This window comes from Mastigoproctus giganteus, chromosome 14, assembly GCF_048544385.1.
Source record: "Mastigoproctus giganteus isolate SK-2022 chromosome 14, ASM4854438v1, whole genome shotgun sequence".
In the NCBI taxonomy this organism is placed as follows: domain Eukaryota; kingdom Metazoa; phylum Arthropoda; class Arachnida; order Uropygi; family Thelyphonidae; genus Mastigoproctus; species Mastigoproctus giganteus.
This window is the reverse complement of record NC_143588.1, coordinates 79,531,744-79,547,381: the sequence shown is the minus strand read 5'-3', so window position 1 is coordinate 79,547,381 and position 15,638 is coordinate 79,531,744. Positions and strand designations below refer to the sequence as shown.

Sequence of the window (15,638 nt, the reverse complement as noted above, 5' to 3'; positions counted from 1 at the left end):
TTCTGAAGATGATTATTTTTAAAGAATTCCTTTATTTCATATCCAGGTTCCAGTTCCTTAGGTCAAAATAGCTTAATAACTGTGTTATCAACAATTAGTTTTGTCTTTTGGATAATTTATCTTTTGCTCCGAACAAATTTATTTAGCTGGCTTCCAGCACTTCCTTAATGGTGTTAGTAGTAGTGGCAAATGATGCAAGAAAACAGACTTATAGAGCATCAGCCAAAAATTTAAAAAAAAAAAAAAAAAAAAACACTTTACTCAGCTCATTTATCCATTCCCAACCCATATGCAAGGTACTGCATATGAGTAGTAATCTCCGAATAATATATCAAATGGGTGGTATCATATGTTCTCCACTCAAAATGGGGGGATCTAGGTTTAATTGTAGTCTGGCATGAAGTTCTCTAAACAGTGCAAACAAGCCACTAGAATAGCTCATGGGCTTCTGTCAATGATATACAAGAATTTTTGCAAAAAGGTACAAGGAGATTATTATCCCATTGTATAAGGAAATGGTTAGACTATGCCTTGAGTAATGCATACAGGTCTGGAAGCCTAATATTAGGAAGGATGTAGATCAGTTGGAACAGGAGCAACAAAGAGAAATAAAATTAGTCAAAAGGACATATTTACCAAGACAAATTCTGCAAATTGTAGCATCTGGAAAGTAGGCACCTGTGAGGATACCCGATTGAATTGTTTAAGCCTTTAAATGGAATGAGTAAACTAAATACTGATGGAATCCCTACTCTTTCTCACATGGCACACAAGTGAGAAAATTCAAAAAGGATGGTTGCAGGATATATGTGCAAAAATTTGCTTTCAGCCTTAGAGTAACTGATTGTTGTAACAGACTTCCATGTGGGTGGATAATTTGAATAAATTTAAAGAAGGATTAGATAAATTATTAGAGGATGGACAGATCATGTGAATGGTTTTTTCTTTTCTTTGTTGTTGCTATATAAGCTTGCTTCCTTGCATCATTTACCACTAATAATTAAAGGGATGGTTAAGTGGTAGGAGAAAAAGCATAGTCATAAATGGCCACTGCTCTGCATGGATTAATGTGATGAGTGAAGCACCACAGGGGTAAAAGTTTGTCCACTTATTGTTTTCAATATTTATTAATGATATTGATGTAGTTATTTCAAGTTTGATGTCTAAGTTTGCTGTTCATACAAAGAGAGCACAGTGGTTAATAAAGTAATCAGTTTGTGCTACCTCAATAAGATCTAGATAAAAAAACGACATCCTAAAAACTAAGGTTTTAACGTCAATAAATGCAAGGTACTGCATTTTGCGTAGAAGTAATCGCAGAATAGCATGCCATTTGGGTAGCACCAAATTCAAGTAGGTTGATGAGAAAAAAGACCTAGGGATAATTGTATATCTGACATGAATTCTCTGAGCAGTGCATACAGACTTATAGAACAGTTCATGAGGTTCTGTTAATGATATACAGGAACTGCCAGCAGGGAAGTAAGAAATAATTGTCCCATCATATTAAGTCGATGGTTAGACCACATCTGGAATCCTGCATATAGGTTTGGAAATCTCATTTTAAGGAGAACACTGATCTGTTAGGTTAGTCAGTGACACAAAAGGATATCCTTAAGAAAAAACATTGGGGTTCTGTGTGGTAACATAATTGAAGTGAAGTGGATTAAGAGAGCATGCGCACACGCGCACACACACACACACGCGCGCGCGCGCACGCACGCACGCACACACACACACACACACACACACACACACACACACACACACACACACACACTTATATTTAGTGATATGGCTGTCTTTCATATCTGTGGCAAAGAAAATCATCCCAATATCATAAATTGGTTTGTAGAAAATCTTAAAGCCATTACTGAATGAATCAGAGATAGTCTAAAGGTTAATATTTTTTTCTGCTCTTAAAAAAACAAAAGGACAGACTGTTCTTTTTTGTATAACAAACTTTTGAAGGGCTAGTGTATAACACACTAAACAAGGTATGTCAGGAAATGGAGTATTGTAAAATTGTTTATAAGGTGATCAACTGAGACTATACCGAATCCTTATAAACTTTTATAGGACTTTACATGTTGAATTAATACATATATTTTCACTACAATAACATTTCAAGTCTGTTACATCATTTAGTAACCCTGTACACCCAATAGTAAATGATTTATTAACTGATTTTTTATAATTCAATAAATGATTATTTGTACAAATATCATGTCTAATAGAGTCACTGAAATTGCAAGATTACCTATTTATTATTCTGTAATAGTTATGGCTCCAAATTTGAACACAGTCACTAATTCCTGGGGGTATGTGCCCAATGATATGTACCTTGTTTGAAAACATAAAATACCATTAATAGTTATTTGAGTGAAAGTCAATGCAACAAGGCATCATATGATTAAGAGTATAAATAATCTATATAATATTGGTGTAAATACACCATAGAAACTCTTAAACAAAAAAACTATGTTTGTAGTGTGAAAGGGCATAATTTAATCTGTATCTCATATTGTGCTCATCCTTCACAATGAGTTGCCATGTATTGCACTACCTCGAATAAGTAACGCTTCACTAAAAGAGAAGACTATTGTTACTTATTCTCAGTGGGCACCACCACCCAGACGGCACCATTTCAAGGCTTGTTGGCCCTTCATCGGTGGGTGGACAGGTACCCTGGTATTGCAGACATGACAATCCAGTTGTGAATATAATCACACAATATGAAAGATGCCAAAAGGTGCATACGCCTCGTTGTGAAGGATGAGCACAATATGAGATACAGATTAAATGATGCCCTTTCACACTACAAATGTAGTTTTTTCGTTTAAGAGTTTTCTATGGTGTATTTACACCAATATGATATACATTAATAGTTATATAAATATGGTAGTCAAAATAAAGGAATATCATTTGTACACTATCACTAGAGGCTAAGAAAACTTCTTAATCAGATGTTCCACAAAAAAATAAAAATATTCTAAATTAACAGAAATTAGATAAGACCAAATTAGACGAACACCAAAAAACAGAAAAAAAGAAGCACATTTTGTCAACTTTATAATCTGTGAAGTTAGCATAAAAATATATAGTATGAAACACATGGAAAAGTGTCACACACATCTAATAAAAAGTCTAAATGTTTCTGATGGATATATCTTTTGATGGAAGATCAGAAAAAATGTAACAGTACATTTTTTCTGATCTTTGCAGAAATTAAAGAAAAAAAACCAATAACAAAACATTTGTGGAACACTTGAGATAACTTTGGGGAACTCTGTAGTTCACAGAATACACTTTGAAAACCACTGAAATGAGTCATATCTCTTTTGGTTACTGACTATAAAATTCTAATTTAGGGAAATTACCATCCTTGCACTAACCATAACTTTGCAAAACTTAAGCAGATGACTGTAATCCAAAGAGCTGGCTTTTAAAATTTATTTCTTCAATATGTATTTTCCCAGATTAAAAAAAAAAAAAAAAAAAAAAGTGAAAACTGACTGCCACAAAGTAAATGTCAAAAGCATTTAAATTACTGTATTTTTCAGCTTATATGACACACTCTTTTTCCTTATAAATACCTTTAAAAAAAAATCGCCCTGCACTTAGAAGCCAAAAGTGGCAATACAGCACATGTGCAAAACCGAGAGTTAATGTATAGTAGTTAACGGATAGTTAATTACTATACATTAGTACACTTTTCAGTAATTACCAGGCTATTGTTAGAGTAACAAGTGAATTCCAGTTATACATTTAAGCCCTAATCAATGGCAGGTACATCAAGAAGGCAAAATTATACTATTGGATTTAAGCTAAAAGTAGTACAATATGCCAAAGAACACAGAAACAGAGCAGCAGAACAAAATTTGTTGATGATATCCGAAATCTACCTCGCTTCTATTGAAGAAAAAATACTCCAACCCTTTCCCCCAGGAATTAAACTATACATGAGATATGCAGATGATGTCCTCTTAATAGGCAACAGAACCACCATCGATACTTTACTGAACACGTTTAATACAACACATGAAAGACTCAAATTTACCCTCAAAGTAGAAACCGATAATAAAATTAATTTTCTAAACCTCACTATATACAAAATAAATACATCTTTAGGCACAAAAATATACAGAAAGAACACACATACAGGTAAATTCTTACACTATCACTCACACCACCCTCTATACATCAAAAAAGCAGTTCTATACAACCAAATATACAACACTGTAAAATATAGTCACACACAAACAGACCTATCTGTAGAATTGCAATACCTCACCAAAAAATTCATCGACAGAAAATACCCATTACAACTAATAAAAGAAACCATCACCAAAGTCCATAATAACACTAATAACCTAAGCAAAATTAATAACCACGTGAATAAGAATAAGATACATAAACCCCTTATCGCCCTCCCATATCATCAACAATATGCTAGAAGACTTCAACAGATTTTTAAGAATACAGATATCAAATTAATATTTACATCTTATAACAAATTAAGTTCCAAATTCAATTCATACAAGACAACACATGAATATGGGACACAAGATCATAACATCATTATATATCTGATCAGATGCCAATCAGATTGCCAAGCATGTTACATAGGCAGTACAACAGCAAAATTCAGAACATCAAAAATTTCCAACACGCATGCATACTACCATTTTAATAGCTTCAAATCTAATTTAGCAAGTACAGAACTAACACTTCTTCTTCTTCTTTAATGCTGCCGAATGGCGTTTGCGACTTCGTTTTGATATTGTTCTCTGTCTAGCGCTGCGTGTAGGATTTGTGCTGTTGTCATGTGAAGCCAGGTGTTGATGTTATCTAGCCATGCCATTTTCGGTCTGCCTGGGCGTTTCTTGCCTTCGATCTTTCCCTCCAGGATGAGTGGTAGTAGGTGATATTTTTGTTGGTTCCTAGCGATGTGACCTAGGTATTTGCATTTCCTGCTGATGATGGTTTTGAGCAGGTCCCGTTCCGTGTGCATGTCCTGCAGGACCTGTGCGTTGGTTATCTTGGCTGTCCACGGAATTTTCAGCATTCTTCGGTAGAGCCACATTTCGAAGGCCTGGAGCTTTTTTGTAGTGGCTGATGTTAGAGTCCAGGTTTCTACACCGTAGAGCAGTATTGGCCAGATGTAGCATTTCAATGTGCGTAATTTGAGCACGATGTTCAAGCTTCTGTCGGTGAGGAGGGTTCTCCATTTGGTGAATGCCTGCCTGGCTTGTTCAATTCTGCTTTTGATTTCGGCCTCATGGTTCAGCTGGTCATCAATGAGCACTCCGAGATACTTGAAGCGGTGTATTTGCTCTAATTTTTCGTTGTTTAGTTTGATCGTGATTTTGCTTGCAGTCCTGCTGACCTTCATCACCTTTGTTTTCTTTTTGTTGATTCGTAGCCCCCATGCTTGGCTTTCTATGTCCACTTCGTTCAAGATGGTCTGTAAATCTTGTTCTGAATCCGCTATTAGTGCTGTGTCATCGGCATATCTTAAGTTATTGATGTAGTGTCCGTTAACTTTTATGCCGATGTTCTTGTCAGCCAGTGTTTGGTCGAAGATCATTTCCGAATAGATGTTAAAAAGAATGGGAGATAATGGACAGCCTTGCCGGACGCCTTTTTTTATTGGAATTGGGTCTGTCAGATCGTTGTCATAGCGAAGCCGGGCTGTTTGATTCCAGTAGAGAGTTGTAATAAAGTTGATATCATTGTTTTCAAGCCCAAGTTTTCTCAGTCGGTCAATTAGGCGGTCGTGGTCTACTGAATCGAAGGCTTTCTCGTAGTCAATAAAACATATATACACGTCTTTTTGATGTTCATAGCACCTTTGTAGCAATATTTGTAAACAGAAAATTGCTTCTCTGGTGCCTAGTCCCCTGCAGAATCCGAACTGTGTGTTTCCTAGTGCACTTTCGCACTTGCATCTTATCCTTTGCTGAATCACCTTGAGGAAGACTTTTAGCACCTGGCTCATTAGACTGATCAGCCTGAAGTCTTCGCATTTCCGGCTGGTAGCCTTTTTTGGTAGGGCCACAAAGATGGATTGGAGCCATTCGGATGGAATGTCGTTGTTGTTGTAGATTTGATTGAACCATTTCGTTAGTTGTTGGATGTTGCTGTAGTCTAGTTGTTTCAGCAGTTCCACATGAATCTGATCAGGTCCACAGGCCTTGCCTGGCTTTGTTATTCGGATGGCATGTTCCACTTCAGATGTTAATATGTGGAGATTGTCTTCCTGTGTTTGTTGTTGCGTTTCTGCCGGTTTTCTGTTGGTGCCGAACAGATTGTATATATAGCTCTTCCAGGTGTCGAGTTTGGCTTGTTTGCTTAGTATAGGTTGATTGTTGTCCGTATATAAACTTGGGATAGGAGCCGGTTTGTAGATGTTTCCAGCTTCTTTAAGCTTCTTGTGCAGGTTATAGTTGTCATTTTTCTTGATTAGGTCTTCGATTTCTGCACACTGATCTTCCATCCATTTTTCCTTCGCCTTCCGGATTTCCTGTTTGATCTTTTGTTGTATTTCTTTGTATTTTTCCTGGTTGTTGTTGTTTTTGAATATTCTCCGTTCATCCATTAGGTCTAGTATGTGCTGGGTCATCCACCGTTGTTTCTTTTTCGACGCCTGATGTCCTAGCAGGGTTTCTGCTGTTTCATTGATGCACTGTTTGAGTGAACGCCCGAATGCTTGCACGTCTGTTGTTACTGCTTCGATCAATCGGATTGTAGTGTTGAGATGAAGCTGTACTTGTCGTCTGTTGGCGGTGTTCTTCAGTTTCTCCAGGTCGATTCTTTTTGTTGTGCTTGTGCGTTTGACTGCTCGTAATTTGAGACGTAGTGTTGCTGTTACTGGGTTATGGTCTGATGATATGTCAGCTCCGGGGTAAGTTTTTGCATTGAGGACACTTGACTTATATCTGATGTTGATTAAGATGTAGTCAATTTGGTTCCTGACGATATTGTTGTCAGAGTCTTGTGGTGAGGTCCAGGTGTATAGTCGTCGAGGTGGTAGTTTGAACCAAGTGTTGGCAATGCTAAATTTTTCTTCTTGGCAGAACTGGACGAGTCTGTCGCCTCGTTCATTCCGCGTCCCCAAGCCATGTTCTCCGACTATGTTTTGTAGCTTTCCTTGACCGATTTTGGCATTAAAGTCACCGAGGATGACCGTCATGTCGTGCTTCTTCAGCGACTTTAAAGTGTTGCTTAGCTTGTCGTAGAACAATTCAATTTCTTGATCGTCTTTGTCCGCTGTTGGTGCGTAGCCCTGGAGCACATTCAGGTTGATCTTGTTGCCTGCTAGCTGTAGTAGTGCGATTCGTTCCGATATTGGGGTGAAACTGGTGACTTTGTTGGCCAGTTGTTTGTGGACAACGAAAGCGACGCCGTACGTCTGCTTGGTGTTCTCTTCTCCTCCGGAACAGAAGACGTGGTGGTCGTTTGATATAAACTTCTTTGTTCCAGGCCATTTGGTTTCACTTAGCCCAAGTATGTTGATGTTAATGCGTTCCATTTCTTGTAAAGCATTGGCTAGTTTTCCTGGTTGTAGTAGGCTTCTAACGTTCCATGTAGCTAGTTTCAGAAAATTCTTCGACGCAAGCTCGGAGATTCTTAGCACCCCTGCCCCATTCAAGGGACGCCGAGACTCGGGGCCGTGGTTTATTTTGCTTGCTATCATTGAAGTTTTCAAGGGAAGGATAATCCAAGTAGTTTCCCGTTGCTTTCTTGGATCACAATTTAGTTGAAAAGGTCGTGTGTGGACCTTTTGAAACGGGTTTCGTCTGACGTCTCCACTGAAACCTTTCCGCCATGGAAGGCCCTTCTGGGAGCATATATCTTTCGGTGCTTTAGTAGTTTAACAAATTAACAAATTAAACTACTAAACCTGCCGCAGCCATATAAATGGAGTAGTTCTTATTCAGTGATGAAGCTGCCTCGTGATGTCATAATTTTACGCAATTTATGCCGAATTTCTAGTCACCACTGACCAAGCAGGTGGCACTGCTGTAGTTTTATCTCCTGGAACATCCAAATGGCTGACTCGGTAAAATTACTGTGACCTTGAAAATACCAATAATGTATAACTCAGCAAAACGTGAGTATTTTTAAATACAATTTGGTATCCTGAAAACTTCTACATCAAAGCTATCATGTAGCACAACTATTCTACTAAGAATTCCCAGTGACTGATTATAGTTCCTTAAAAATTTAATGACCTTGAAATTTCCTATGTCCGAACATAACAATGATAACCATTTTAAAAAGTTCAGTCCGAAAAATAAAACCACGTTTAGGTCTCAAATCTTAACCTATCACTCACCCACACTTATTTTATCTAAAATATAACTTCTTTTTGAGTAACACTCCCGAAAACCTTCTTTATTTATTAATTTTTAAGAGCGCACTAATTTAGCTAGCATACAGCTGGTGCCACCAGCGCCAGTTGAGAACTAACACAACACATCCAATCTTATAATCATAACCCACTCATCGATTCGGCCATCACAGTAGTCAAATTAAATTCCAGCTATAAAATCCTTCAAAACAAAGCCCCTCGTCATTGAGTGGTTTAAACGCCATACATCACTTAACGTATTAAACAAAAAGATTCCCGCCAACTTCTCTCCCATTTGGAATTTAGCACGTATTAAGTTTCCACATGCACTGAAATGTATTTCGGGAACCCAACCCGTATATAACACACTCGCGCGATCTCTTCTCCCCACTATAGCTAACTGATGACAATTTCGAAAGTCACTCGTGTGTGGCTATTAGCTTTTATCTTTCTTCATTTAATTTAATTAATTAGGCAACCATAGAATGGAAGGTGCACTTTCCTTTTTTGCAAAATTTTTTAAAACCCATAACTTAGTTCTTAAACCCATAATCCCCGTAAGTTATTAGAATCCTATAACCACTATGTATGTGGTAGAACTTTCCACCAACTAAGCGGATTACTATGAGGTGAGTGCTGAAAAATTAAGCTAAGCTATACATACGATCTAGTTATTACATTACAGCACATAAGGACTCCTTAAAAATCAAGAGATTATGATAATGTTGAGGATAATGATGAACAAGTCAGTAATGAATCTGAAGTTGAATAATACTAAAATAATAAGAGTAATAATCCTATACCTTTCTTTATTGGCTTTTATTTTGATTGAATTTTAAATTTCCATTGTATTAACAATAAATTTTTTTCAAAAGTTTTTTTTTTTTTTTCCCTTAAATTTAACGTTCCAAAGTTAGGGTGCATCTTCCACGCCGCAGCGTCTTATAAGCTGACAAATACAGTACATCATGAAAAGATTTTCTGGATTAAAACCCACTGCCAGTAGAATATGATATATTTTAGTTCATCTTAATAAAAAAATCCAAATAATCTAATCCCAATAACATACTAAGTTAACAAACCTGTTAAGCAGTGGATGAAATATATTGAGTTATGTGGTTTGTATGTTGAAAAATTACATAAAATTAAAAACAATTATTTTTCTAATCTAAAAATGTTTTTTTTTAATCTCTATTCCTTCAAAAAGTATACAACAAGAGGAATTACTTTTACATCCCATTTTTGTTATGTTGCTGGAGTCTGAATAACCTTGCTTGTTATTATGCACCACGGCTTTAAAATATTTACATATCATTATATGCTATATATAATTCAGACTATCCCTTTCTTCTGATTCTGACCATGCAGGACATATTCATAACAAACAATGCTCTGAAAGTCAAAAATGTGTTAAGTATGGTCTTCACATGTGACTGTGATCATCTTGCTTTTTGTCTTAGAGAAGACTAAACTCTGCTAGTGGGAGAACCAGGTCTTAAGAAACAAAGTTTCTGTTAGTAGCATCATGTCAAGGAAGATCTTGATATGCAAGACCTCGTTTTTTTGTCATCATCATCAGTGTGAAAAACTTGGCTGAAATGCATCACATTCCCAAACCATTTGTTAAAATTGATTGACATGTCCTATGCAATGAAACACATAAAACATCTTCTATTCAATGTGCACTAATTCAGACCGACTACAGATAAACAAGTGATTCATGCATTACTAAGTCTAGATGAGTCGCCAAACATGTCGCAACTCTCTATGACACCTCAATTTGAAGGAAAAAAATCAGTCCTGGAACTTCTTGGTCACATCTCATATGAAGGATATTTGAAAATTAAAATGAAAGATGTAGTCATGCCTTCTTGAATAGTAAAACATTATACATGTAATGGTGCATATATATTTATTTTCTCATTTTTAAATGATGTTGTATACCTTTGTTAACTAAACCAAAATGACTGCTCTGCTTGAAAGGTAGACAAATGAACTGCAAGCAGCTTCCTGATTTATTTCAGGCGTGCCTTCACACCTGGGCTACTTGCCAAGGTATGGCATTTGTTGTTAGGTTTTTAGGAGCATCAGAGGCCCAGGTATGAAGGCACTCCTGACAGAGTAGCATAAGTATCTAAATACAAGGACATTGAGAGCCAACAGGCATAGTGCCTTACTGTGCCAGCCATTCCATTCCAGATCTGAGTCCCCTACATGATGTATAGGCCCAAGTTAGCTGACTAACCTACTTCCCCCCAATGACCTTGCCCAAATATGATGGGATAATATCAGGTAGTACTATACTAGCATGCCTGCTCTGTTCTGTGATTAAATATTTAATTTAATTTTATTATTTATTTTTTTCACAAAAACATGTTAACTTATATTTCAAAAATAGCCCTGACACATTCCAATCCTAAAAATGGCAAAAATACATCCTTTTCAGAGGCATTTTTAATTTTGTTAAAGTTTTACTGAGGTAATTACTTCTCTAAATCACTCCATGCCACAGCCCGGACAACAAATATTGGCAAAAATGGTCACTGCATAATAATACAAATCTAGCTGTTAAAGAAAAGTACTAAGGATAAGCAAATCAATAGCATCTAACCTAAAATAAAATATTTCAAGCTAACCTGAGATAACCTTACAATAGAGGCATATCTTGCAGGACTACTGCAAAGTTAAAATAAAGCAGATCTTTAATAACATGATATTACACCGGAAAATTTTTATATAATATTTGGATACCAAATGAATGTCATGTAGTTATGAATGACTTTATCTATATAATACCTGTAAATTTTACCTTTTCTCTATTCAATTCTGCATTCTGTAATTCTTTAATAAGCCATTTCAACTGATTTCCTGGCCCAGCTGGATTAAAAATCATCCACCTAATAAACCGAATGATTCTGAAAAAAGCCATTAAGAAACTGCCCAAATTGACTTAAAGAGTATATAGGAAGTACTTCAGCAATCCAATTTCCAGATATCCACTCAGTCGAATGAATATTAAAACATTATATGAACCTGAGAATCAATCATTTGATGTTTACTTTGGCTGTTACTGTTATTCACCGCTTCAACCAAATCAACAAGAATATGATGTATAAAACAATGGCTAGTATGTGGTGAAACCTGTGTATTTCACAACTATTTTACAGCACAGAAAGAATAGCCTTAGCCATTGAGATCTTGGGTATTTTCAAATTAATAGCACTATATTTGTTTTGGTAACAATATAATATAGTTACTTCAATTTACAATTGCAAAAAACACAAGGTGCTACAATTATAATTGTTTCTACCTAGTCTTTTAACATTTTTGAATTATTTCATTTAAAAATGTTATGACACCATTATTTCATCTTGCACACTTATTTCTATGGAAAGAGAACTGTGCAAGGCAAACAAGAAAAACTATTTTTACATTGGGTTGTTTATTTATAGTACTGCCTTGCCAATTTTATATTAAAAAAAAATAAATAAATAAAATAATACTGTATATATATATATAATCATCAAGAATAATGCAATAGAGAAGTTATATGCTATAGGGGGAAGAAAATTAAGATTTAGATTAGATAAGATTAGATAAGACTGAATTACAATAACATGAATTATGGATCAGGATCACTGCTATCGCAAAAGTACCCTACAGCCATAATGTATATATAAAATATTATTAGTATAAAATACAGTAAAGTAGATGTTTATGCATAGAAATAAACTAATGAAAATACGGTGTACCCTGGGAGCGATATACGTTGTGAACGAAGGGGGGAAGAAAGGAACCCGAAAAAATAATTGTAACGATTGAAAAGTAAACCAAATGAATTTTTGAAGAAACGACCAAGGTGGAGATAGCATTGCAGAGTCTTTCATAATTTTTGAAGAAACGACCAAGGTGGAGATAGCATTGCAGAGTCTTTCATAATTTTTGTGTCTTCATCAAAGGTCATCCACCAAAATCATGAAAAAGACAGCAATGCTCTTACTTCTGTTTCCGACATGCTCTGTATGTCAAAGTACACGTGCGAAAGTCCACGTGGAAATATCAATTTTAAATTTTGAATAAAATTATACCAAGTTTGCAATTACATAATGTGTTAATAAGGTATTGCATACAGAACATGGATGACCTTACAGAAGTAAGTGGAACGATATGAAAGTAGAAAAAGCAAAGACAAAGGCAAGGAAAATCTGAATGACAAGAACTTACCGCTACAGGCCAGACTGACAGAAAAGACTGTGTCAGTGGGTTACCAGTGTATTTATGCATGGGTACGCTAGTGGCGCCTAGCATTAAACAAATTTTGGTGTGTGTTTTTTTGAAATGCAATGAAATGACGTGGGCGGTGAAGCTACGCTAGGTTAAGTACATGATGCTCAAACTGCCCAGGATAGTTAATATAATAGAAATATAATAGCTGACAAAGTAGTGATAGAAGGCAGCTAAACTTTGTTAAGGCGAAAAATAGATTGGGTAAAGTTAGAAAAATAGAGCTCTGATGTCGCGTTCGGTAAACTAATGGCTCACAGGATGTAAGATGTAGAGGCTAGTAAAGTAGAAAGATGATTATGGTAGAAATATGTAGTTGGGATAGGGTGGTTCAGGGTTGCAAACCCGTTCCTATAGTTAGGACCCTGAACGAATGTCTGGGAGTTAGTGCATCATGTATTTAAGGTCAGTTGTGTACAAAGTACTTAACTTTATTTAAATTTAAATTTAATTATATTATATTCTAACTTAACTATATTCTATTATACCACTTTGTACACAACTGACCTTAAATACATGATGCACTAACTCCCAGACATTCATTCAGGGTCGCGTCAATTGTTATGTTCCGTCGCACTGCAAAAGGACAAATTTTGTTTTGTTAATTCATGTCAGGGATGTCAGAATATTTTTATTTTTTTATAGTTAATTTTTTTTTTTTTTTTTGCTTAGAAATCGCGAAAATGATGGGAAAACGCAAGAGTTGTGCTTTCGATTAAACTAAAACTTGAAATTATTCAAAAGTTTGAAAGTAGTGCATCCGTTAAATTTCTAAAGAACCATTATAATGTTGGTGACCAAACCATACACGACATTGTAAAAAATAAAGGGAAGCATTGTATTGGACACACAAGTAGCATGTGGTAAGTTTTTTAATTTTTTTTTTTAATCTATCGCCATACTTTTTACTTAGGGTGCTGAACATTTTTCAATACAGTAAGTCCCCGACTTACGTTATGTTATTTATATTTTTTTTATATGACTGAAGATTTCAGTGAAGGGGACACACATTTCATCATAATAACGTAAAAACTTACAGAACTCCAGCTATCAGTATTATTGCAAATTAAATAAGATCAAGTTTACTACCCGTGAATTGCACTAACAGAAAAGTCCAATAACCCGATAAGTGCAAATTGTGTTTATTGTTTTATGGCAGTGACCTCCAGAAATGTGCTTTAGTAAAATATGAGCTCGCGTGGGGTGTTAATATGGAGTTTTCCCCTTAACCCTCTGAAGTTCTTTTCAGAAAATTAAATTTTGACCATTATCATGGTGCCGACTAAGAGAATAAGTGACAGCAGTACTAGTAAATCTATCAAGAAAGGAAAGCAATAGAGTTAGATCAGAAAATTAAAATAATAAGGATGTATGAAAATGGCCAAACATTAACAAGTATCATGCAGAATTCAGATTTGTCAGTGGCAACGGTGAAGCGATCGGCACCAATGAAGTCAACATTATAGTTGACTTCATTGGTGCCGATCGCTATAAAAACTATAAAAACCAAGTTTTATAGTTTTTACAGTACAATAACATGCGCTTTTTCTTCCTTTTATGTTTTCTTTTCTTATCTGCCAGAGTGGCAGATAAGAAAAGAAAACGTAATCATACTTCACCACTGTTCCCACATAAAGTTTTTAATTGAACTAATTAAAAACATAACTATTTTTCTTCATTATTCTGAGGATATTATATGGTTTTTGTAATTTTGGCATATCAGGGATATAGTAACAATATTTTATTATTCATTCCAGAGTTACGTAAAACTCTACTTACGTAAGAAGTCCGGGGAACATATCTCTTACACATGTCAGGGACTTACCGTATTTTTGGATTAACAGGGAAATTGATTATTCAGGAATTTTTTTTTTTACCATCTATCCTGGAAAATGAAGAGTCTACTGTATATATATATATAGTATGTATAAAGTTAATCATGTTGGATATTATCATAGTATTACTTATGCTTAATGCTAATCTTGTTAGATTTTAACATATTTCTTTTATGAAATCATTTGTGCAACGTTAATGCCATTTTATATATGCCAATTGGACATTATATGTGCCTGTAATTATAATTATCTATATGTTCAACTTATCGTGGAATGTTTCCGATTAATGGTGTTTGACTATAGGTATTAGTGTGCTTACGGATCAGGTGATCAGGTTAGTCCATAAAGGCTATCTTAATTCTGTAGGGCCTATAAACATATTATATTTATGTAGCTTATTACCTAATGGTAAGGAATTTTCATTACAATTGCCTGATGAATTTTCATTACCTGCAGCTAACATCTTATCAAAATTAATGATTATGTGTATATATATACTAAATTCTAATTTACAATGCAATTTAATATTATACATTCCATCACGTGGTCATCAATCCCCTACTTCGTCAGGGGTTTTGATCGGATCGATGGCCCATCTGATGGAATGCCTCATACATACCCATTTCTGCTGTCCCTATACCAGCTTTGCTATTCCTTAATTTATATATAGTTATATTAATTTAAGTATAGTTATATTAATTATATTATAATGTTTAAATTTATTTTTGTATTATAAATTTTTAGCTCTTGTGAGCGTTCTATGCAGCAAACTGGGATAGGTGACACAAAGCCCTACGGGTATGTATCCAAAAATTGGAAGGGTCTTACTTACCGTTACTAGTCCAGCAGAGGTTGTAGTTTAGAAAGGGGGAACTACCCACCTTCTAATTGTTTTATATGTAGCAAAGCTTTGTCACGCAATCGCACTTACTGCAATCAATGGCGTGATGGTGCACTAGCTTCGGGCCCCGTTATCCTATGCTAATGCTCGTGGTGGTGGGGGGGGTTGTAAGTGGTTGGGTGCAACTTTGGCGATTGGGTGGTTGTTATGCTGTTAATTCTATATGAAATATGTTAACATTGGAATTTATACATGTATTACATAAATGTATTTACATTTGCTATGCCATACCTCGGACTGTGCCAGTATAGCTTTTCTAAGG

The 15,638-nt window shown here is 35.5% G+C and overlaps 1 protein-coding gene across 1 annotated transcript in view; it reads right to left on the bottom strand.

The window, feature by feature from the left end:
* The window catches only part of LOC150075281 (sphingomyelin phosphodiesterase-like), a 127,938-nt gene that overhangs the window by 35,854 nt on the left and 76,446 nt on the right, over window positions 1-15,638 (bottom strand). The window contains exons 9-10 of the mRNA XM_090388430.1: window positions 11,166-11,253; window positions 2,261-2,343 (exon numbers count right to left, since the gene is read on the bottom strand). Coding sequence (XP_090244556.1) covers window positions 2,261-2,343; window positions 11,166-11,253 — 171 coding nt within the window. The remainder of the gene's footprint in view (window positions 1-2,260; window positions 2,344-11,165; window positions 11,254-15,638) is intronic.